This window comes from Anopheles maculipalpis, chromosome 3RL (genome assembly GCF_943734695.1).
Source record: "Anopheles maculipalpis chromosome 3RL, idAnoMacuDA_375_x, whole genome shotgun sequence".
In the NCBI taxonomy this organism is placed as follows: Eukaryota; Metazoa; Arthropoda; class Insecta; order Diptera; family Culicidae; genus Anopheles; species Anopheles maculipalpis.
The window spans coordinates 27,467,302-27,489,471 of record NC_064872.1 but is presented as its reverse complement, the minus strand read 5'-3'; the positions used below and the strand labels follow the sequence as shown (position 1 = coordinate 27,489,471).

General features: G+C 43.8%; 5 protein-coding genes across 5 annotated transcripts; 4 read left to right on the top strand and 1 right to left on the bottom strand.

Annotated features, from left to right (window-relative positions):
• Nucleotides 1-32: 32 nt before the first annotated feature.
• On the bottom strand, nt 33-7,473 carry LOC126560512 (uncharacterized). The gene is made up of 7 exons (XM_050216471.1): nt 7,468-7,473; nt 6,898-7,403; nt 4,539-5,129; nt 4,297-4,349; nt 2,416-2,904; nt 1,726-1,784; nt 33-431 (listed from the first exon to the last, which is right to left on the bottom strand). Exons 1-7 carry the CDS (start codon nt 7,471-7,473, stop codon nt 33-35), a joined length of 2,103 nt encoding a protein of 700 aa, XP_050072428.1.
• Nucleotides 681-1,561, top strand: LOC126565902 (uncharacterized). Its single transcript, XM_050223112.1, has 2 exons — nt 681-953; nt 1,022-1,561. Exons 1-2 carry the CDS (start codon nt 822-824, stop codon nt 1,559-1,561), a joined length of 672 nt encoding a protein of 223 aa, XP_050079069.1. The 5' UTR covers nt 681-821.
• On the top strand, nt 2,972-3,820 carry LOC126565350 (uncharacterized). Its single transcript, XM_050222523.1, has 2 exons — nt 2,972-3,197; nt 3,266-3,820. The coding sequence occupies exons 1-2, from the start codon at nt 3,066-3,068 to the stop codon at nt 3,818-3,820; spliced, it is 687 nt and encodes a 228-aa protein (XP_050078480.1). The 5' UTR covers nt 2,972-3,065.
• LOC126565754 (uncharacterized) lies at nt 5,529-6,079 on the top strand. Its single transcript, XM_050222960.1, has 2 exons — nt 5,529-5,776; nt 5,876-6,079. The coding sequence occupies exons 1-2, from the start codon at nt 5,540-5,542 to the stop codon at nt 6,077-6,079; spliced, it is 441 nt and encodes a 146-aa protein (XP_050078917.1). The 5' UTR covers nt 5,529-5,539.
• A 771-nt stretch (nt 7,474-8,244) lies between the features above and the next one.
• On the top strand, nt 8,245-9,385 carry LOC126565125 (ribonuclease P protein subunit p30). The gene is made up of 4 exons (XM_050222266.1): nt 8,245-8,340; nt 8,418-8,527; nt 8,589-9,007; nt 9,079-9,385. The coding sequence occupies exons 1-4, from the start codon at nt 8,253-8,255 to the stop codon at nt 9,383-9,385; spliced, it is 924 nt and encodes a 307-aa protein (XP_050078223.1). The 5' UTR covers nt 8,245-8,252.
• The last annotated feature ends 12,785 nt before the right edge of the window (nt 9,386-22,170 follow it).

Sequence of the window (22,170 nt, the reverse complement as noted above, 5' to 3'; positions counted from 1 at the left end):
TTCCATCTCCCGTCGCTCATTATCACATTCATTTACGCCACAATCGACTTCTGGTTAACTAGATGTCCTGGGAGAGGAGCCACATGCACGGCTCCTGGGTTTGCAGCAACATACTTCGCAGCATGAGCCTGAACTGGGAGGTAGTTGTTGTATCCGTAGCCGTATCCGTGACCGACACCATATCCGTGCTCCACACCATATCCTCCATACAGACCCAGAGAGTTGACGTTGGCCTGAACCACAGTAGGAGCGACCTTTGCGCCGTAGTATCCTCCGTACAGACCCAGAGGACTAACCGACTTCAGTGTGTTGACGTTGGCCTGGACCACAGTTGGAGCGACCTTTGCGCCGTAGTATCCTCCATACAGACCGTTGTTGTAGACAGAGTATGGAAGAGCGGCCGAGTACGGGTAGGACAGTCCATGACCCAGCTCCGAGGAGTATCCCAGTCCAGTAAGTCCAGAGTAATGACCAAGACCGTCATAACCGTTCAGGCCGTACAGTCCTGAGTTGTAGGAGTACGGTAGAACCGACTGCACTGCTGGCAGGTATGATCCGTTGGAGACAGCGGCCAGAGCTAGGACGGCGATCGCGATGAATCCCTGGACGATTGAACAAATCCATTTCCTGGTTATCGTAATCAATAAACACAACAAATGGTCTATCAAAACTCACCTTCATGTTTACAGTTGAGTGCTCCGATTGATTGGATTGGATCGCGAAAACGTTGCAAGTGAACTATGATCGTTTGACCCAACTATCGTCTGCTTTTATAACGAACCCACGGTGAAACATTTTCGCCCCAAATTACGACCTTGCTGATGGAGTTTTCCTTTCGTTTTACTCTTCCGGTAGGTGGCGTTATAAAAGATGCGACCATCGATGTTAGTGGCATCAGTATTCGCACAACGCTTCTAAGAACACATTCTAAAACTACATCAATCAACATGAAGGTGAGCTCCTTGGGAAATTCATTTCGATTTGGTCTACTGTGTTCTAACGATCGTCTCGTGCTTTCTAGTTCTTCATTGCAATCATGGCTGTAGCGTTCGTCGCTGCATCGGAGGCATCTTACCAGCCATACGGTGACGATTTGTCCTACCAGGGCTATGGTTATGGACATCCTCTCTCGAAGGTAGTCGTGGGCTCTTCGTACGGGTACGGTCTGCCAGCAGCTGTGGAAAAGTACTCCTACCCATCGTATTACAGTTCCTATCCGGCCGTGCAGAATGTGGTCGAATATCCGTCGGTAGCTCCGGTGCTCGCCACCAAGGTCGTTGATAACAGCTACGGACTGGGATACACCAAGGTTGTTGATAACAGCTACGAACTGGGATACAACAAGCTGGTGTCTCCGGTGCTTTCCAGCGGATACGGTCTCGGATACAACAAGCTGGTGTCTCCGGTACTTTCCAGCGGATACGGTCTCGGATACAACAAGCTGATCGCCCCAGTCGTCACCACCAAAGTCGTTGATAATGGTCTGTGGAACTATGGCAGTTACGGGCTGGGATACAACAAGTACCTGTCGGCCGCTCCAGTTGCCAAATATGTTCTTTAAGAACTAACCTATCTCGCGATCTCTCCCATAAGCAATGAAGCTCATTGTAGGCCATGAACCATGTTTTATTTTAAATATATAAATCAGCAAAGAATAACCATGTCGAGTGTCTATATTTCCTTTAAAGTTAATAGCATTCCCTTAAGGACCCATAGGGATCGAACAGGACCAATAGTCCTGTAGTTATTTAATTTTCTATAAATCTTCGTTGGTGAAAGAATCACTAAATGCATCATTTAATGTTTGCTTATTTGCTTATTCAACTTTTGTATTGTTTCGTTGGCAATTCATAAATCTTGAATCGTCGATTATGTTTCACTGACTTTCGATATTCACAAGTCAACATAACGCATTCCTGTGAGGTCCTTCCATGAAATAGACTTTGATATGCAACTTGGACCATAACACCCGAATGTTTGATAACTTTGAATCCTTATCCTTAGCCTCGAACAGTAGAAAAGGTAAATAGTTCTCACCGTTTCCAAGTAAATTTAACATTTTCTCATTAATGGACGGTCTGACCGGATTGCTAAAAAAATCAACAATAGAAAGGAAACAAGCTTGCGCAATGAGCCAGAATAAGGTGATACTTTTTGCTTATACAACTCAGTTTCGTATTTTTGAAATAATTTTCCGATAAAATAATATAATTTTGAATGAAAATCACTGTTTATTTACACATGCTATTTATCCATTGATCATTATCACTTTCATTTACGCAACAATCGACTTCTGGTTCACCAGATGTCCTGGGAGAGGAGCCACATGGACGGCTCCCGGGTTGGCAGCAACGTACTTCGCAGGATGAGCCTGGACTGGGAGGTAGTTGTTGTATCCGTAGCCGTATCCGTGACCGACACCATATCCGTGCTCCACACCGTATCCTCCATACAGACCCAGAGTGTTGACGTTGGCCTGAACCACAGTAGGAGCGACCTTGGCGCCGTAGTATCCTCCGTACAGACCCAGAGGACTAACCGACTTCAGTGTGTTGACGTTGGCCTGGACCACAGTAGGAGCGACCTTGGCGCCGTAGTATCCTCCATATAGACCATTGTTGTAGTCAAAGTACGGGAAAGCGGCCGAGTACGGGTAGGACAGTCCATGACCCAGCTCCGAGGAGTATCCCAGTCCAGTAAGTCCAGAGTAATGACCAAGACCGTCATAACCGTTCAGGCCGTACAGTCCTGAGTTGTAGGAGTACGGTAGAACCGACTGCACTGCTGGCAGGTATGATCCTTTGGAGACAGCGGCTAGAGCCAGGACGGCGATCGTGATGAATCCCTGGACAATTGAGCAAATCCATTCCCTGGTTATCGATATCAATAAACACGACAAATGGTCTATCAAAACTCACCTTCATGTTTACAGATGAGTGCTCCGATTGATTGGATTCGATCGCGAAAACGTTGCAAGTGAACTGTGATCGTTTGACCCAACTATCGTCTGCTTTTATAACGAAACCACAGTGACACGTTTTCCGCCCCAAATTACGACCTTGCAGATGGAGTTTTCCTTTCGTTGTACTCTTCCGGTAGGTGGCGTTATAAAAGATGCGACCATCGATGTTAGTGGCATCAGTATTCGCACAACGCTTCTAACAACACATTCTAACACTACATCAACCAACATGAAGGTAAGCTCCTTTGGAAATTCATTTCGATTTGGTCAACTGTGTTCTAACGACCGCCTCGTGCTTTCTAGTTCTTCATTGCAATCATGGCTGTAGCGTTCGTCGCTGCATCGGAGGCATCTTACCTGCCGTACGGTGACGATTTGTCCTACCAGGGATATGGCTATGGACTTCCTCTGTCCAAGGTAGTCGTGGGCTCTTCATACGGGTACGGTCTGCCAGCAGCTGTGGAAAAGTACTCCTACCCATCGTATTACAGTTCCTATCCGGCCGTGAAGAGTGTGGTCGAATATCCGTCGGTAGCTCCGGTGCTGGCCACTAAGGTCGTCGATAACAGCTACGGACTGGGATACACCAAGGTTGTTGATAACAGCTACGGACTAGGATACAACAAGCTGGTCGCACCAGTCGTCACCACCAAGGTCGTTGATAACAGCTACGGACTGGGATACAACAAGCTGGTGTCTCCGGTACTTTCCAGCGGATACGGTCTCGGATACAACAAGCTGGTCGCCCCAGTCGTCACCACCAAAGTCGTTGATAATGGTCTGTGGAACTTTGGCAGTTACGGGCTGGGATACAACAAGTACCTGTCGGCCGCTCCAGTTGCCAAATATGTTCTTTAAGAACTAACCTATCTCGCGATCTCTCCCATAAGCAATGAAGCTCATTGTAGGCCATGAACCATGTTTTATTTTAAATATATAAATCAGCAAAGAATAACCATGTCGAGTGTCTATATTTCCTTTAAAGTTAATAGCATTCCCTTAAGGACCCATAGGGATCGAACAGGACCAATAGTCCTGTAGTTATTTAATTTTCTATAAATCTTCGTTGGTGAAAGAATCACTAAATGCATCATTTAATGTTTGCTTATTTGCTTATTCAACTTTTGTATTGTTTCGTTGGCAATTCATAAATCTTGAATCGTCGATTATGTTTCACTGACCTTCGATATTCACAAGTCAACATAACGCATTCCTGTGAGGTCCTTCCATGAAATAGACTTTGATATGCAACTTGGACCATAACACCCGAATGTTTGATAACTTTGAATCCTTATCCTTAGCCTCGAACAGTAGAAAAGGTAAATAGTTCTCACCGTTTCCAAGTAAATTTAACATTTTCTCATTAATGGACGGTCTGACCGGATTGCTAAAAAAATCAACAATAGAAAGGAAACAAGCTTGCGCAATGAGCCAGAATAAGGTGATACTTTTTGCTTATACAACTCAGTTTCGTATTTTTGAAATAATTTTCCGATAAAATAATATAATTTTGAATGAAAATCACTGTTTATTTACACATGCTATTTATCCATTGATCATTATCACTTTCATTTACGCAACAATCGACTTCTGGTTCACCAGATGTCCTGGGAGAGGAGCCACATGGACGGCTCCCGGGTTGGCAGCAACGTACTTCGCAGGATGAGCCTGGACTGGGAGGTAGTTGTTGTATCCGTAGCCGTATCCGTGACCGACACCATATCCGTGCTCCACACCGTATCCTCCATACAGACCCAGAGTGTTGACGTTGGCCTGAACCACAGTAGGAGCGACCTTGGCGCCGTAGTATCCTCCGTACAGACCCAGAGGACTAACCGACTTCAGTGTGTTGACGTTGGCCTGGACCACAGTAGGAGCGACCTTGGCGCCGTAGTATCCTCCATATAGACCATTGTTGTAGTCAAAGTACGGGAAAGCGGCCGAGTACGGGTAGGACAGTCCATGACCCAGCTCCGAGGAGTATCCCAGTCCAGTAAGTCCAGAGTAATGACCAAGACCGTCATAACCGTTCAGGCCGTACAGTCCTGAGTTGTAGGAGTACGGTAGAACCGACTGCACTGCTGGCAGGTATGATCCTTTGGAGACAGCGGCTAGAGCCAGGACGGCGATCGTGATGAATCCCTGGACAATTGAGCAAATCCATTCCCTGGTTATCGATATCAATAAACACGACAAATGGTCTATCAAAACTCACCTTCATGTTTACAGATGAGTGCTCCGATTGATTGGATTCGATCGCGAAAACGTTGCAAGTGAACTGTGATCGTTTGACCCAACTATCGTCTGCTTTTATAACGAAACCACAGTGACACGTTTTCCGCCCCAAATTACGACCTTGCAGATGGAGTTTTCCTTTCGTTGTACTCTTCCGGTAGGTGGCGTTATAAAAGATGCGACCATCGATGTTAGTGGCATCAGTATTCGCACAACGCTTCTAAGAACACATTCTAACACTACATCAACCAACATGAAGGTAAGCTCCTTTGGAAATTCATTTCGATTTGGTCAACTGTGTGCTAATAATCGTCTCGTGCTTTCTAGTTCTTCATTGCAATCATGGCTGTAGCGTTCGTCGCTGCATCTGAGGCATCTTACCTGCCGTACGGTGACGATTTGTCCTACCAGGGCTATGGTTATGGACTTCCTCTCTCGAAGGTAGTCGTAGGCTCTTCGTACGGGTACGGTCTGCCAGCAGCTGTGGACAAGTACTCCTATCCATCGTATTACAGTTCCTATCCGGCCGTGAAGAGTGTGGTCGAATATCCGTCGGTAGCTCCGGTGCTGGCCACTAAGGTCGTCGATAACAGCTACGGACTGGGATACACCAAGGTCATTGATAACAGCTACGGACTAGGATACAACAAGCTGGTCGCACCAGTCGTCACCACCAAGGTCGTTGATAACAGCTACGGACTGGGATACAACAAGCTGGTGTCTCCGGTACTTTCCAGCGGATACGGTCTCGGATACAACAAGCTGATCGCCCCAGTCGTCGCCACCAAAGTCGTCGATAATGGCCTGTCGAACTATGGCAGTTACGGGCTGGGATACAACAAGTACCTGTCGGCCGCTCCAGTTGCCAAATATGTTCTTTAAGAACTAACCTATCTCGCGATCTGTCCCATAAGCAATGAAGCTCATTGTAGGCCATTAACCATGTTTTATTTTAAATATATAAATCAGCAAAGAATAACCATGTCGAGTGTCTATTTTTCCTTTAAAGTTAATAGTATTCCCTTAATGACCCATAGGGATCGAACAGGACCAATAGTCCTGTAGTTATTTAATTTTCTATAAATCTTCGTTGGTGAAAGATTCACTAAATGCATCATTTAATGTTTGCTTATTTGCCTATTCAACTTTTGTATTGTTTCGTTGGCAATTCATAAATCTTGAATCGTCGATTATGTTTCACTGACCTTCGATATTCACAAGTCAACATAACGCATTCCTGTGAGGTCCTTCCATGAAATAGACTTTGATATGCAACTTGGGCCATCACACACGAATGTTTGATAATTCTGAATCCTTATCCTTAGCCTCGAACAGTAGAAAAGGTAGTTTTAGAAAAGGTAAATAGTTCTCACCGTTTCCAAGTAAATTTAACATTTTCTCATTAATGAATACGGACGGTCTGACCGGATTGCTAAAAAAATCAACAATAGAAAGGAAACAAGCTTGCGCAATGAGCCAGAATAAGGTGATACTTTCTGCTTATACAACTCTGTTTCATATTCTGAAAAATTAATTTCCGATAACATAATATAATTTTGAATGAAAATCTCTGTTTATTTACACATGCTATTTATCCATTGATCATTATCACTTTCATTTACGCAACAATCGACTTCTGGTTGACCAGATGTCCTGGGAGAGGAGCCACATGGACGGCTCCCGGGTTGGCAGCAACGTACTTCGCAGCATGAGCCTGGACTGGGAGGTAGTTGTTGTATCCGTAGCCGTATCCGTGACCAAAACCGTATCCATGACCAAGACCATATCCGTGTTCCACACCGTATCCTCCGTACAGACCCAGAGTGTTGACGTTGGCCTGAACCACAGTAGGAGCGACCTTGGCGCCGTAGTACCCTCCGTACAGACCCAGAGGACTAACCGACTTCAGTGTGTTGACGTTGGCCTGGACCACAGTAGGAGCGACCTTTGCGCCGTAGTATCCTCCATACAGACCGTTGTTGTAGTCAGAGTACGGGAAAGCGGCCGAGTACGGATAGGACAGTCCATGACCCAGCACCGAAGAGTATCCCAGTCCAGTAAGTCCAGAGTAATGACCAAGACCGTCATAACCGTTCAGGCCGTACAGTCCTGAGTTGTAGGAGTATGGTAGAACCGACTGCACTGCTGGCAGGTATGATCCGTAGGAGACAGCGGCCAGAGCCAGGACGGCGATCGCGATGATGTACTATAATAACAAATGACAAAAAATCAAATATGCTGGGTGTTCCAACTTTTTCCAGAAAGGTTACCTTCATTGTGCCTTGAAAGTGTCTACAGCGAGTTGTTTCTGCACGTTGTATTGAGTGGAATGTAACGTGGTTGTCGCTAGTTTGCCATTTTTATACTCAAGTTTTCATGGTCAATCATTTTAATTTGCAGTGTCCTTTCAGATAAAACAACTTTTTTTGCGTTCTCTATTCAACAGTGTAATTGGCATAAGCTTTCCAATATTGCTCATCTTTAAAATTGATGCACGTGTCTGCAATAAACCATGATTCCTTAGAAGCTTTTACCTTGAAGACATTAAAGAAAGAACAATGAGGATTTGGTAGCTGTTTAGAAATAGCGCTACAATAGTGTGTACAACAGTTCATTGATGACCAAATCACAAAACTTATTAAAGAATTATATAACCAATTTTGGTATTTTAATGGAACAACATGTGGTAATTATGAACAACATTTGGTATTTTTTAAATTTTATTTTGCATTGTTCGTTACCTGTTAACTAACTATACAATTAATCATTCGGAAGTCTGAACTTTAACATTAAAATGTAAGAACTTTATTTTACAATAAATATAAAACAAATAAAAATTACTAATGTAATAGTTCATGCCAGCTTATTACAATTACAGCCGACTGTTAAAACTTAAATCTTATAGCAACTGCTCGAATGTTTGATAAAGCACAGCTCGAACGCAGCTGCCACCCATGTTGACATTCGAGCTGCTTCTGATCCACGTGCGTCCTGTAAAGTTATTTGTTTACATACATCGAAACACGGACGGTAAACAGGTTCGTTTTCTCGCACGATGAACAATTTTACCGGTTTTACAGATTTGTGTATTCCTGAAGCTAATCCAACCGAGCTAGAAGCAATCATACGTGAAGCGATTGAGTGTAAGTTTGAAGAACTATTCTCTTTATGTCTTTTCTTGTTTAACCATTACCTGCGCTTTGTGTACTTGTATACACAGTAGGATACCACAATGTTGCCATCGAACAGGTGCTCGACGTAACGAAAGGTGAAGGTGCTTCAAACAAAAACGACGTGGTTCCGAAACCTTACAGTTTGTCAGATTTAAAGGTAAGAGGAATGCGAAACCCCCATTCGAGAAACCACTGTTGACGAGTGTTGCTCTTCGCAGGCTACCTTCGGGGGACAAATCCAGCTTCTCAACCGGTTAACCATTATCTTCTCGGAAACGTCCGTATCGTTGGCGTTAAATCGATCGAATAATATACGAAGCTACAACCTAATAGCGGCTCTACCAACCACCGAAAACAGCTTCCAGTACGCTTGCCAAACGATGGCTTGTGATATTGTAACTTACAACAGCAACACCATTCGTTTGCGGACAGTTCGCAAATTTTACTACCTTGCGGTAGATCGTAACATTGCGTTCGAGCTTAAATACGCTCCGGCAATTGTCAGCTCAAACGATCGGAAAGGAACGATTAGCCGTGCACATCGCTATCATTCGTATGGAAAGTCGAAAAATGTGATCATCTCCAGCGGTGCAAGAAGCCCGTTCCAGCTCAGGAGTCCTTACGATATAGCAAACCTGTAAGCTTTAATGCTGTTTATTTTTTGGTTAAAAACGAGAAAATTGAATAATTGGACTGTTTTCTTTGCAGCGGTCTTATCTTTGGACTAAGTGAAGAACAGTCGAAAGAATCGATCCGGGGTGTCCCAAATCGGATACTGCTATCCGCCGAAGGTCGACGATACGGCAAGGCTGGTGTTGTGATCGCTCGTCGCCCCAAAACAACGGAGGACAGTGACGATTATTCCGATACAGAGCTGGAAGAGGATATCAGTGACGATGAAAATGAAGAAGACGAGTCGGACATGGAGGAAGGCAATGACACGGCAGAAGAGGAAGAAGAGGAAGATATGGAGAAAGTACAACCCCCGAAAAAAATGGTCAAACTGGAAAAATAATTTAAATACATAAAATTCTACCGAAATGCATTTAACGTTCTGTTTGAAATGTGAAAACATGGTGTTTGTGTGTGTGTGTGTGTGTATATAACGGCGAGTTCGATGCTAGAATTCGATTAACCGGCGCTCACTTGCCAAGTACATAACGTGCGCGCACACGCATACATCGCAGCGTGCAAACGAAAAACGGGCAAGCAGTTTTCGCGACGCACACATCATCATCATTCTTCACTAGTCGTCGGTTCACGCTCCGGATGAGGTGAACGCTAACGTCCGGTAGCAGGGCAGTTTTTTCTGCACAAGCTTTCTCATCGGTGTGTGTCTATTTTGGAAAAGCGGCATAATTCCACCCTTTTTTCGAGCGAGGCGAACAATATTGTTGAACAGCCCAGCCTGATGGTGAGTTTGTGTTCTGGGGTTATGTGAAAATTCCTAGCAGCATAGTTGTTGGTAGGGTATGTGTGTGTGGAGGAGAAAGGAAAAAAGTCGTCGTTGAATTCAGTGTCGGCGGTGTGTATTTTGCGGTACATTTACTGTTCAAGTGGTGTTACTGCATAGTTTACTCTCTTTGAAGGTGATTGTTAAAGAAAAAGTGCTCAATTTACAATGGTAAAAAGTGATAAATTTAGTGTGAACTTGTAAAATTCGTGACGAAGAAAAAGAAGAGAACGACCGTCCATTCAATGCACACGCACACATCTACACAAAGAAGACGCATCTCGCTCGCTCGTTCTCGCCTGCTTCGTGTGACGGACGCGGACGCAGTGAGAAAGAGAGAGAGACCACACGCACACAATCACACACACCAGGAAGAAGCTGTAGCGGGCAGCAGCACAGCAGCGCCACACAGTGTGTGAGAAACGTAGCGGCGAGAGAGGGCCGTCGTAGATAAAAATCGTATCGATGAGAAGAAACAAAATGGAGGTGTTTTTTTAATGGTGAGGATTTTGGTCGTTGTCTTTTTTTTGCACGGTGCGTGCAAGTGGGAAAATGTTTGGAGAACACCGGCGTGCTGGAAGTTAAAGTAGGCTGTGCAGTGTGCGAATGTGATATGAGGAAGAAAAAACGCAAACGCACACACATTTCGTTCGTGAAAAGTGGGTTTAGTTTTTGTCTTATTTCGCTTTCACCCGGTGCGCGCGGTCACCGAACCAACCACAGAAGCTATTCCGTGTGAATATTATAGTGTAGTGTAGGACGAAAAATGTGATTTTCACGCGACAGACGAAGCAAAAAGGGCGGTGCGCGACATGTGAGAAGTAATATTGTGATTTTTTTTTGCGCTTGATCCTTCTTTGGCGTGATTGGTTAGTTACGGGATTTTGTCGAATTGGTGTGTCTAGCAGGCAGAGACCGCACACGCCAACGCCATCTATGTCGGTGGCTGTGGTTTTCTTCTTCTTACCGAAGGGGGAAAAAAGTGTGTGAAAAATTACCCCGTGTGCGTTTGCAATTGTTTTTGTAAAATAGTTTACAAATTATTACAATGAAAAATGATTTCCTGGCGTCTCTGAACCTCGGAATGGAGCAAACAAAAGTGTGTGTTGTGCGTGAGTGTGTACTCGAACGACCCAGTCATGATTATGTTGGTTTTTCGACCTCATCTTTGTCGCGTTGTTGCAGTCAACGTCGTCGTCTTCCCTATATCATCATCTCGCGGACCACTGTTTCGGTGTGATTGTGATTTTCGATTCCCCCTCATCGTGTGAACACTCTGCGGGCAATTTTCTAACCTTTCCTAACTCTTCATTAATGAATTCTTGCCGCGTAGCAATCGCAGCAAAGAAGTTAAGTTTGTGGACTCGTGCATAGCTGCGTGCGTGTGTTGGTTGGTGTATGAAAAAGTTGATAGGTTTATTAACAGGCTAATGAAAATCTTAAAACAATAACATTATGCACGTTATGCCGGCTATGGGGGGCTTGGTCTGGTGGTTGACACGATAGGCTCCGGTTTTTTACATGGCAAACTCGGGGTTTGATTCTCATTCAGACCGGTTCTCCCAGTACTCCGGCACCGATAATCATAAAAGCCAGTAATAGATACGTCCAGATCTCTAGAATTTGAAGAGCTCCAATGGAGAATGATCCGTCGTTGATCCCATAGAACTGAAGATTTTTATTAATCGAAGAACTCATTCTCAGCAAAAAGTGCGAAATGTCTTTTTCTGGATATCACCTATTATTTTCTTCAATCCATGTTTCCAGCAACAACTAGCAGCGGATGTGTGTTGCTGGCGCATCAAAGATGGAGGATTTTCCGCATCGCTTTCGAATGTATGCGGAATATGAACCTTTTCGCTTCAATTGCAATTAAGAGTGTGTTGGTGGTGGTGGTGGTGGCGGTAGCGTTAATGCTCTAGAAAGGGTCGCCATCATCCAACTTCTCCCATCCCTTCTTGTCCCCCTTGCCTCTCCCTGTGTTGCACCCGCATTGCGCGAAAAGAACCGGAAAGCGATGTTGTGTAGTTTGGACTACTAGCCCGAACTTACCGAACCACGTCTAGAGAGAGATCACAACATCGGGGATGTAATATTATAGCGTATAATAGAAGGTTTGAAAAGCGTCAGCATCAGAAAAGCAGCAAAAGGTGACCGAAAAGAAAGCATCATCATCGCACTGCCCCAAGTGTGTGAGGATGAGGGGGGGGGGAGGGGGGGGGCACAAATCAACCAACAACAAAAATGCAGAAGAACTAAAAGGTGCGCTCTCTGGCTCCGGTTATGCTGTGTTGTGGAAGGAAAAGGAGAGGATTATAAATAAGCAAACCAATCGCGTAAGCAAGAAGAGAGTTGACAATGAGCAAAACTGAGATGGAGCTATTAACGAGTTGTGTTGTTCTTCGAAAAGGTCGAATGATTTCGATCAAGAGATGTCATCGTCGGATTCGAAAGGGGATACAAATGTGCCATTATTCACATATTTCGAACTCGCACGAATGATCGTGGTTCGGTGGTTTAATTAGTGTACTTCAACGAAATTTTCAAAAGGTATTAGACTCTAATGACAAAATTCCCTTAATTATCATTTCCAAGAGTTTTTTTTTTCAATACAAATTTGTCTTAATATTGCCTTCATTGTCAGATATTCTCTCGCTTAGGGTAAACTTTTGTTTTACTATTCACCCTTCGCGCTCTTAATGAGATGGCCGCTTGAAATTTATTACTCAAAAAAGTCAAAATACTTTTAGCAACACTCCATTCAACGAAGCGTCATTTTGCATGCTGCCTCGGTTTGGAACAGATTCATAAAGATTTCATAAAGTATTATAGAAAGGAACCTCCGTGTTCCGTGTAAAGGTTAGTAAATTACTTAGTTGGAGACTTCGTGTTGAGTCACAGGAAAAATAATATTGATCGGCGAGGAGGAGGCGAGGCGAGGAGTAGAATACGTGTTTAAAAAAAGGAGCAGCAAATTAATAAGTTAAAATCGCTAAACTTTATTCGTATCCTTTTGCTATAACTGCCTAGGAGTGAATGGTATTTTTATCTCCTTCCTTGGCACTATGGCAAGCTTTCTGGCTTCCTTTGCTTAATCTGCCCTGGCGCTACTTCGTTTAAGCGGCACTAAACTACTAAAGAGGGAAATAGAGTGCCTAGAGTGTTAGGGGTTTCGTGTTTTGTGACCTCGTCTAAAGGTGCCCCGAGAAAGGAGAAAATTTGATAACCATCCCCCAGTTACACGGTATCGAACGAAAAAGGAAATGGACCTCTTGAAGTAACCAGATCACCGTTATGAATTAGGAACCTCACCATCCTTCGCGATCAGGATGTCGAAGTAGCTTGTCTTACCACTGTCTATAGATGGATATTATATTCCTGCTTAAGGAAGAAAATTCCTGACGGAATCTCGAAAAAAAATTTTTTAAAAAGATTCAGAATTTCGACTATATTTTTAGCAGTAAATCGTCATGGTCTAGGCCTCTTTTATCTTTGAATTCGTTAAGATTTAGCTTTCAGATAAATAAGAACATTACTTCAATGCCAAACATATTGCAAAAGTTTAAATTTGCATCTGTTGTTTTTCTCTCATCTCTTTTACTTTACAGCCTGAATAGTGCTCGTCTCACCGCTCACACTCTTGTGCTAGTTGTTTGTGAGATGAGACGAGATTTTTCTTATCTGTCTCACGTGCATTTTGCTCATGTTCGAACTCACTAACGCTCACGCTCTGATGCACGCACACACGCGCATACTCTTGTTCTGTACCGGCGTATGGCCTTATGGCGACGCGCTGTGGTGAATGAGCGAATTAAATGATTTGGCAAAGATAGTAGAACAAAAAATAAAGGAGGAAAAAGGCGCTCTGTTCCGCTTCTGTGTGCATAACGCAATCATTCTTTTTAGAACCGATCGAATTGATACTTTTTATTTATCGTTTTGTGAGCTCTGAAGACTTTAATGTAAAGACGTGGATCTCCTCTCGAGGCAGTAGTGTTACATCAACCCCGCGTGTTCCACCTGCGTGTATTGGCACGCTTCGGCTTGATGAACGCGCGCCGCATACCGGTTTTGTTGTTTCTACTTGTACTTTTTTATTGTTCGTTTTTGTTCGAATATGTAGTAAAAAGATGGAAGAGAGACAACGAAAAATGATTGGATGGAGTGTGCATAGTTAAGCAAGGTTAAGATTATATATCCTAACCTAAGTCCTACATTTTTTCTTCGTTTTCCACTTTTGAGATGTATTTTATTGCTCTGAAACACGGTCATCTTGTGGTGAAGAGGGAGAATTTTTGTTACAATTTATTAGGGCTGGTCTGGTGGTAAAGGCGACAACCGCGCTGGCCTTCGCACAGTAGGACTGGAGGTCAAATAATAAGTCATTGAATGACCGGCTTGACCTGGTAGTTTGGTAGGACTCATACGAAATTATTATTGGAAAGTTTATTTTCAATGTCCGAATCTTCAAACGCGCCCGATCCTCTCTATTCAAATAATGAGATTACTTCGATCCTTGCCACAAAGTAATAGCATTCAAAGGTAACGCGACAATTACACGACGATGCTGACGCTGATGATGATAATGATGATGGTGACGTTCGAAAACGATGCAAGAGAATGAATATCAATAACGAACAAAAGCGCGTGTGAGCGAGCGAAAGAAAGAGAGAGAGAGAGTGCGTGGAGAATCAACGATCAATTGTGCTGCTGTCACTGCTGCGCTGCCACAAACTCGAGCATAAAGTTGAAATAGCCTAATGAAAAGGGTTTTGTGCAGACGGTGAGTGGTGATGATGGTGGTGCATGTGATGCGGTATAGAAAAACAAAAGAAAAAAAAAGCAAAGACGACGCCCTGACAAACATCTCCATATTTGCGGAGCAACGCAAAGCAATAAGCAAAAGTTGTGAGTGACAAAATCGAATGACATGTTACAAGAAACGAAGCAAAGTGGTGTGGTGATGGGAAGGGATTGCCATCTAGTTGGATGATTTCGCATTTCGGTGTTCTTCTTCGTCAGTGTTTTTGTGTGGTGTTGGCCACGTCTCAGCGCTTTTTTTTATGAAGTGAGTTAGTAAACGTATATGTGTAACGAAACGGGCACGAATTAAGGGTGTGTGGGGACTTCAGATGTGTGCAGAAGGATGTGCCTGGTACCTGCTATTCAATTATTCGAGCAGCTGCTACTCGAAAGGTAAGCTCATTTTTAGAAATGTTTCATTGTTGAACAATTTGTGCAGTAATATATTGGAAACGAAATCGGTTTCGGAATGGGAATCAATTTGGGGTGACGCCATGACTGTTCCAATTTGACAAGAGTTCTATCGCATCCGGACGATTCCGGAATCTGAGTCAAAATCTAATGAGGCATTTCGATTCCAAAATCTCTTCTGAAATCGGTGCCGAAGTCGGATTCGTCGGTATAGGTTTCAGATTCTGACATCGGTTTTGGATCCTGTTCTGAGAACAGAATTGGCTCCGCAAACGGAATCGGAATCGGAGCACCAATTTGGAACAGGGAGTCAGAAGAAACAGGTAGCCCCGGTACCTAATTTCCATCACTGCTGTGGTCTATGATGACTTAATCCTGAAATTCTGACAAATTTTGAACAGCTTCTGCTTTTGAAAAATTTAAGCTCGGGTTGCAGATTAACGAGGCAAAGACCAAATTGATGGTGGCACCATCAGCTGTTGTACTAAGAAATCTGAAACCACGTAGGGGTGATGTACGGATAGGTGATCGCAAATTAGAAGTCGTCCAAAACTTCACTTATCTCGGGTCAAAAGTCAGCACCGAAAACAGCATAGAGGACGGAGTTGCGCGCTAGGATGCTTGCGGTCAACCGGTCTTTCTACAGCATGAGGAAACATCTCACGTCCAAAAAACTGTCGCGACGGTCGAAGCTAGGGACTGTATCGTTCCTTTATAGTCCCAGTACACACATACTCCTCTGAGACTTGGACCCTGTCCAAAACAGACGAAGCCCTCTTAGCCCAGATTGAGGTGGAATCATCCGCCATCAAGGCCGGGATGAGCCATGAGCGGTTCCGGACTCTGCTGTGGCAGGCCAAGAAAGCAAAGCAGTTTTAGCGCTTGATAGATAAGTAAGTTAGCTTACAAGCTGTCGTAAATCGGGCAGATGAAAATCAATGCTTCGCTTCAAAAACCGAATGCGGCAAGTCAATAAAATATGGCTAGCCAGTTAAAACTAAGATCCTGTATTTAGAAAATTGGCAATTTTAGTGATAAATCGCCTAATTCAGTTGAATGCTGTCTTCACGACTGCACGATAGAACAAGAAAATTGATTACCAAGCTCGATGTGACCGTTTCTTTTCACCTCTCCAAAACAATATGGTTGACGTTTACTTTGCGCGATTGAAAACCACTGCGTCGTCTCCCTAGCGCAAACAGAAAGAGGGGCTATTCATTAATGGCCGATATGGTAAATTCGTTCGGTGCTTCGATTTCGAGTTGTGTGGTGCTGTGTGTGTGTGTACGTCGATATGCCTTTTTGGTGTATGACTGTTGTGTAGCGCTGCTGTGCGCGGCAACGTCGGCCATACATTTGCCGTTTCTATTTGGTTCTCTCTCACCCTCGTTATTTTTTTTCTTTCTTGCCCTGTTCTTTAGACACAAGCCTCATCCTTTCCCCCGTATAAAGAGCTGTAGCGGCAGAGCGCGCGTACTCGTATTCGGTTTTATCTCCCGCTTACGCTCATGTTAATGCAACATCATCTGTCCACTGGATTCCGATTCCTTGGTATTGTGTGTGCCCACATTTATGTCTCCACGTTCTCGCGCTCATATTCATTCGCTTCTCCACTGGTTTGCTTTAACCTCTTTGCCGTGTCTTATTTGTGTTCTGTTGTTTCCTTCCTGTGCTGCTGTGCTCACAGCAGCAGCGACAGGTCAAGCGCACTACGTGGTTTTTGCCCAGTTTTTCATTAGGGGATTGTCTTGTTGCGGGACAGTTGGGAGGAAGAACTCCGTCGAACTACTTTTTCTAGATGCTTCCTGTAATCATTAGTTGGGTTGGGTTCGTTGTCTGCAAATCACCGTGAGGAACAAGATGTGTCTGATTATACATTATGTGAATATTGCGTTTGTAGTTGGAATTTTGGTTGCTAGCGAACTAGTACCATACGAATATGTGACGTGCGAAAGCAGACCAGAATCAGGCAAAAAAAAAAAACAGTGTACAACATAACAAAAAAAAACGATGAACAGTGGCAGTTTTCTTTTTAATTTGCCAAAACACACATACAACAACAGCCAATCTCGTACAAACACATATAAATAGAGAAGAATGGTTAGCATAACCGCAAAGCATGCGCGCGTGCCATGTGATGAGCAGCGGCTCGACCCGCACGCGAGTAAAGATCACACCTATACAGATGCACTTGCAAGAGATGTACAGAAATCTCGAGGGTTGGATTGTGCCGCTTCAGGTACTGGAGAAAAGCAGTACGCATTGGGTAAATATAGAAATATGATTACCGGGGGCCATGTATGTAATACACAATAGTGAACATCAGCAATTTCGTAAGTTTTGAAAGAAATACATCTGTTTCGGACTTGAAGAGCAGGAACGAAACAGCCTGTATGTGGTGAAGTAGTTGAAACTATCTTCAGACTGCTGAACTATAAGAAAACGCCAGACTGACTGAAAATCGCTAGCGTATGCTACAATGACTTTGTAAAGTTATGTGTATCAGTACTTTCTGTCGAGTATAGAGAAAAGCCTTAGTTAATGAGGAACAAGAGTCACTAAAGTAGCTAATCAAATCAAGGATTAATCGTCCAGTAGCTGTAGAATCTATTATGAACCCCGGTCCTGCCATGTGGATACCGGTGCCGGTACCGGAACGTCCCGAATGCTTGCATATTTTAGTCTTGCATTAATTGCTGGCCGACCGTGTTAAGCCGACCACAAATAGTACAGATACGTCGAGCAGGGCTCCCGGCCGGCAGGTCCTAAAGCAGTGTACAAGAAGATCTCATGAAGAACAACTTAGACATCAAGTATAATCTAGGAGATGGTCTATTGTTTGGTCAGCTACCATGAAATTAATGCCTGTATTCTATGGTACTCAAATTGGAGATCGAAAACCTACTAGCAGGAATCAGTAGTTGAGGATGATGTCCACTATATTGATTTCAAACAGCATTTCTCAAGAAGCGGCTGCCAATGGGCCATATTTCAAGTAACGATAAAAAGAAACTTGAAGTATCGGATTTCAGATGATCCCTGTCTCTGGCACATGTGCCATTGGAAAATGATGTAAAAAGCTAAGCACGAGAAAAAGATGGCCGATCGAAGAAACGGTCGAAAGGGCGGCATAAATTGCAAGGCCATCTGCCTGCTTCCACATTACCGGCTGTGCCTTGCAAACGAAGACAGTTTACACACCACAACCGCCACCGGGGAGAGGCGTGTGTAGCCGTGCCGTCGCGGTTGATTTTTCTATTCACCTTTTTCGTCATGTTGGCTGCCATGAGTATCACCCCGGGTGTATGTTGGACGGGTAGGCAAAACACAGGAGCTTGAATAATTGCCTCTAAAGTATGGAGTTGTCCGGCTGTGCTCAGAAAAGCTATAAAGGAAGAAAACGTCTTCCTGTGTTGAAGCGAAATATTCGTAAGCAGATGCCCCGTGATTGAATCGATTGGGTTCCTGTGATGCGGCGGTGGTGATATAAATGTCGAGAATGAATTCAATAGTGCGTTTGCTGTATGTGTTTTTTTTTTTGTGTAAAGTACGAAGTAGAGATGACCGAGGTTGTCAACTTCACACACGTTGTTGCCTGCCACATTCGACATTTTGCCAACTCTTCAGAATTGTGTATGTAGAGCGCAATCTAAACCCATAAGAACGGCGTGAGAGAATGAATTTGCGACGGACTCTCAGTTTTGCTGCTCCCGGAACGCGTTTTTTTCCCAATTGATGTTCGATGTTCTGCTGAAAGCACTTATTCCAATTCTCTAATTACGGTGCGCTGCCCTACCATACTCTACCTCCCCCCAGACGAATTGGCATGCGTGTGTTTGTATGTGTGTATTCATCTTAAAGGAAAAGGTAACGAGAGAGGTAGCTTCTAAAAGACTGCTTTTTACCTTTCCATCTTTAGACGCAACGCGCGTTCGTTATGGGCTCGAAATTTGATGCGTGTGCCAAAACGTTGTATTTAGAAAAGGGAGAAAGAAGAAGCATTAAAATGGAGAGAAGCGGAAAATCTATGTTGAATATCATCGTGTGTACAACACAAAACCCACACCGCCCGGTCATTCAAAGCGAGAGACAATAAGAAAATCGCCGGCGACGGGTGAATGGTCGGTACGTATGCGCTGTGCGCATGTGTTGGTGTAGCGCAGCAATTGTACAGCAGCGCACACAACAACGCGTCCGGTGTGTGGCTGTGTGTGTGTAGGAGAGTTTTAATGCTTCCATCTCTTTTGCACACCATGTGAAAGAGTGAAATGTGAAGCAAATCGTACCAACACACGTGTACACAGCTACAGAGTTACCTAAACAAGCAGACGCGCGCGACGCCTTATGCTGTCACTATACGTGTTCGATGGTGTGTGTGTGTGTATGTATTAAGGGGTAGATTTTTGACGATTTGTTGTACCGGCTTCGTATGAAAGATAACGGTGAAGCGAGAGTGGTGTAGAATTGTGTGCACCAACACAGAGAAAACGCACAAAACGCGATGCGTTTTTACTGTAAACATTGTCTTTCAATTCGGCAGTCGGAATTTTAGTGGTTGTTTTAATATTTATTCTCAAACCTCAACCCAGTATCCTAAACACGGCGCCCCGACAGTTCGGATAAAATAGAATGAGGCGCGATGTTTGTGTGCTGTGTTGGTGTGTGGAAATAGTTCCGCGCGTCACCACCACTACAGTCATGTGTATGTGTGTGTGTGTGTGTGTGTGTGCGCGCGTTGAATTCCAGCCCTTGCAAGCTGTATGCGTGTAATGTCAGTTTTTTTCATGTGCACGAGAGAGCGAGAGAGATTTTTCGCTGCTGCTGCTTCTGCTGGTCGTTCGCCGCACAGCAGTGAAGAGGGTTTTTAGTCCTTTGAAAACGGGTTTGACAGACGCATGCGAGAAAAAATCGCGGAAACGAAATCGCATCGCAAAATGAGCTTTTCTACCAATGCTGCATTACCATTGTGTAATAGAAAAACTTATCCGTAATATCATTCCGGTGGTCTATAGTGCGCAAAGTAAGTGTTTATCAGCGTGTTGTGTGTGTGTGTGTTGGTTTTTTTTTGTAAAACCAGAAAACCATCGATGGTCAAGGAGTTGGTGAATTTAGAGATGAATGGTCGATGGTATCACCGCTTGCTTTGTGAAATGACAAAACAAAATCCCGGGGTGGTAACGACACACACGATAATGGCGTCGCAGTAGTAGCGGCCGTTCGTTGTGTGTTTGCACGGGGTTACCGTCGTCGTTTTGTGCGTTTGTTGAAATTAGTGTGTGTGTGTTGGTTGGTTGGGGGCGACAGTTTAGCCTGTTTCCAGAGCTGAAAAGCAATTATATTATTGCTCCATTTTCTCCTCTGCCCTTCCAAACCTCCAAAGGGAATGGAATTCGGTGCACTTCACTTTAAAGGTCGTTGGTTTTGCAAAGTGAAAAATAGGTGTTTTTTGTGTTTTTTTTTTATTATTTTTACTCCTTTTGTTGGCGGTTGAGAAGTGCAAATGAAATTAAAAAATAGAAAATGTGTGTGTGTATGAGAGTGTTTGGTATATCCCTCTGTGGGTGGGAGGGATGTTTTAAAAAGAAACCGATTGTGTGTGTGTGTGCGCGCGCGCGTGTGTGTGTGTATTTGGTTCGAAAATCAGTTTTATGTGGTGTAATTTATTGCTTATAGTGTGTAATTGCGGCAGAAACAATAAGCCTTATTGTCTTTTGCTTCTCATACGTTGTTATATGTGCACTTGTTTTTATTAAAACGTGTGCTCTAAGTGACAATGTGTGCGTCCGTAAGTCTGGTGCAAAATCAATCGAAAATTGATGTCCCAAAATTAGTGAAAAGAAAATGCTCCCTTCATACACACAGAGCGTGTGTGTGTGTGCTCCTAATGTGCGATGGTCTCACACTGGGAGTGTGTGTGTGTATGTATGTGCGTGAGAACAGAATTACTTGCAAAGTGCGCTTACTGGCTGCGCTTACGAAAACACGTTTGTAGTCGTGTAATCACCTTCGCGAAAGCAGAAGCTAAATAAGTTCATTTACGTACGGCGGCTCTCCCGGTGTGTGTTCTCTCCTTTTTTTTTATTATTTGTTCATTGTTGCGCCTGTGTCTCTTTGCACCCATTCTCCTGGTGTGTATGTGTGTATATGATAGTGCGTTTCTTGGTTTTTAGGAAGAAGAAATTCGCCTTGTATACTGTTAACCTGCACTGCCGTTTGAAACCACTGAGCTTTGAATTTAGTGTAGAATAATAACAATAAACCACAGTTTGCAATTAAGCAGTTTTTGTTGGTCTCCATCCATACATCTTCAAAAAACACTTCCATTACTCGTAAGCAAGTCAGTCGAAATTAATTGATGGGCACCCTTTTTTTTTGCTTTGCTGTGCTCATTGCCCCTTGCTCGCAATAAAAGTGCGCCGAAGTAGTTGTGTATTGACTATGTTACCGTTTGTATTTGATGTTGTTCCCCGTACACGTTTATATATTTGTGATGCCTGCGCGCTTGTGTGATGAAGGGTTCATCTAGTGATGATGATGGTATTGGAACGTCATTGGTGAATTTCCGTCACTTGGGGGGACAAATAAAATCCTAGAACTTAGGACTGCCTTCATCAGAACGAACCTTCTTGACGGCAACACCCACCGCAGGCTGGTTTGGTTTGTTTTTATGGAAAGATAACAATAGTGTTTCGGGTGGCCCTCGGTGGTGGAGCGACAACATCGTCGGTCTTCACAAGGCAGGACCGGGGGTGTTCAAATCCCATCCGGGGACCGTACGCGCCTCGTAGTGGGGAGTGTGTAGTAATGCATTTGACTTGATGACTGACTGTGACTGACTGACTTTCGGCAGCAAACCTAGGAACTTTGCGGTATATGAACACTTAGAAGTACATTGTAATAAGGTCGTTAAAATAACAGGAAAAAATATGCTACAAGGAGTAGTCCTAAGAGTACAAAAAAAAATGGAACTTACCTTCGGTTTCCTTCCAAAAATCAATCACTACAAGCTTTTTGATGTTCATTTCGAAAACAAATTTCCAATTTCTTTGCAAATGACGTGCGCATTTTAATTGAGCACCTGAGAAAATAATCGAATTTTCGCTTTGCAGATATGTGTGTACCACATACGATTT

Bases quoted from the DNA above. Each gene is read 5' to 3' on its own strand.
- LOC126565902 (XM_050223112.1), top strand. From the start codon at position 822: ATGGAGTTTTCCTTTCGTTTTACTCTTCCGGTAGGTGGCGTTATAAAA. The intron at 954-1,021 runs GTGAGCTCCTTG...CGTGCTTTCTAG, and splicing joins CTACATCAATCAACATGAAG to TTCTTCATTGCAATCATGGC.
- LOC126565350 (XM_050222523.1), top strand. From the start codon at position 3,066: ATGGAGTTTTCCTTTCGTTGTACTCTTCCGGTAGGTGGCGTTATAAAA. The intron at 3,198-3,265 runs GTAAGCTCCTTT...CGTGCTTTCTAG, and splicing joins CTACATCAACCAACATGAAG to TTCTTCATTGCAATCATGGC.
- LOC126565754 (XM_050222960.1), top strand. From the start codon at position 5,540: ATGGCTGTAGCGTTCGTCGCTGCATCTGAGGCATCTTACCTGCCGTAC. The intron at 5,777-5,875 runs GTCGTCGATAAC...GTCACCACCAAG, and splicing joins CTCCGGTGCTGGCCACTAAG to GTCGTTGATAACAGCTACGG.
- LOC126560512 (XM_050216471.1), bottom strand. The intron at 5,130-6,897 runs GTACGTTGCTGC...ATCGATAACCAG, and splicing joins GTCCAGGCTCATGCTGCGAA to GGAATGGATTTGCTCAATTG. The intron at 1,785-2,415 runs GTCACGGATACG...TGATGCATTTAG, and splicing joins GGAGCACGGATATGGTGTCG to TGATTCTTTCACCAACGAAG.
- LOC126565125 (XM_050222266.1), top strand. From the start codon at position 8,253: ATGAACAATTTTACCGGTTTTACAGATTTGTGTATTCCTGAAGCTAAT. The intron at 8,528-8,588 runs GTAAGAGGAATG...TGCTCTTCGCAG, and splicing joins ACAGTTTGTCAGATTTAAAG to GCTACCTTCGGGGGACAAAT. The intron at 9,008-9,078 runs GTAAGCTTTAAT...TTTTCTTTGCAG, and splicing joins CCTTACGATATAGCAAACCT to CGGTCTTATCTTTGGACTAA.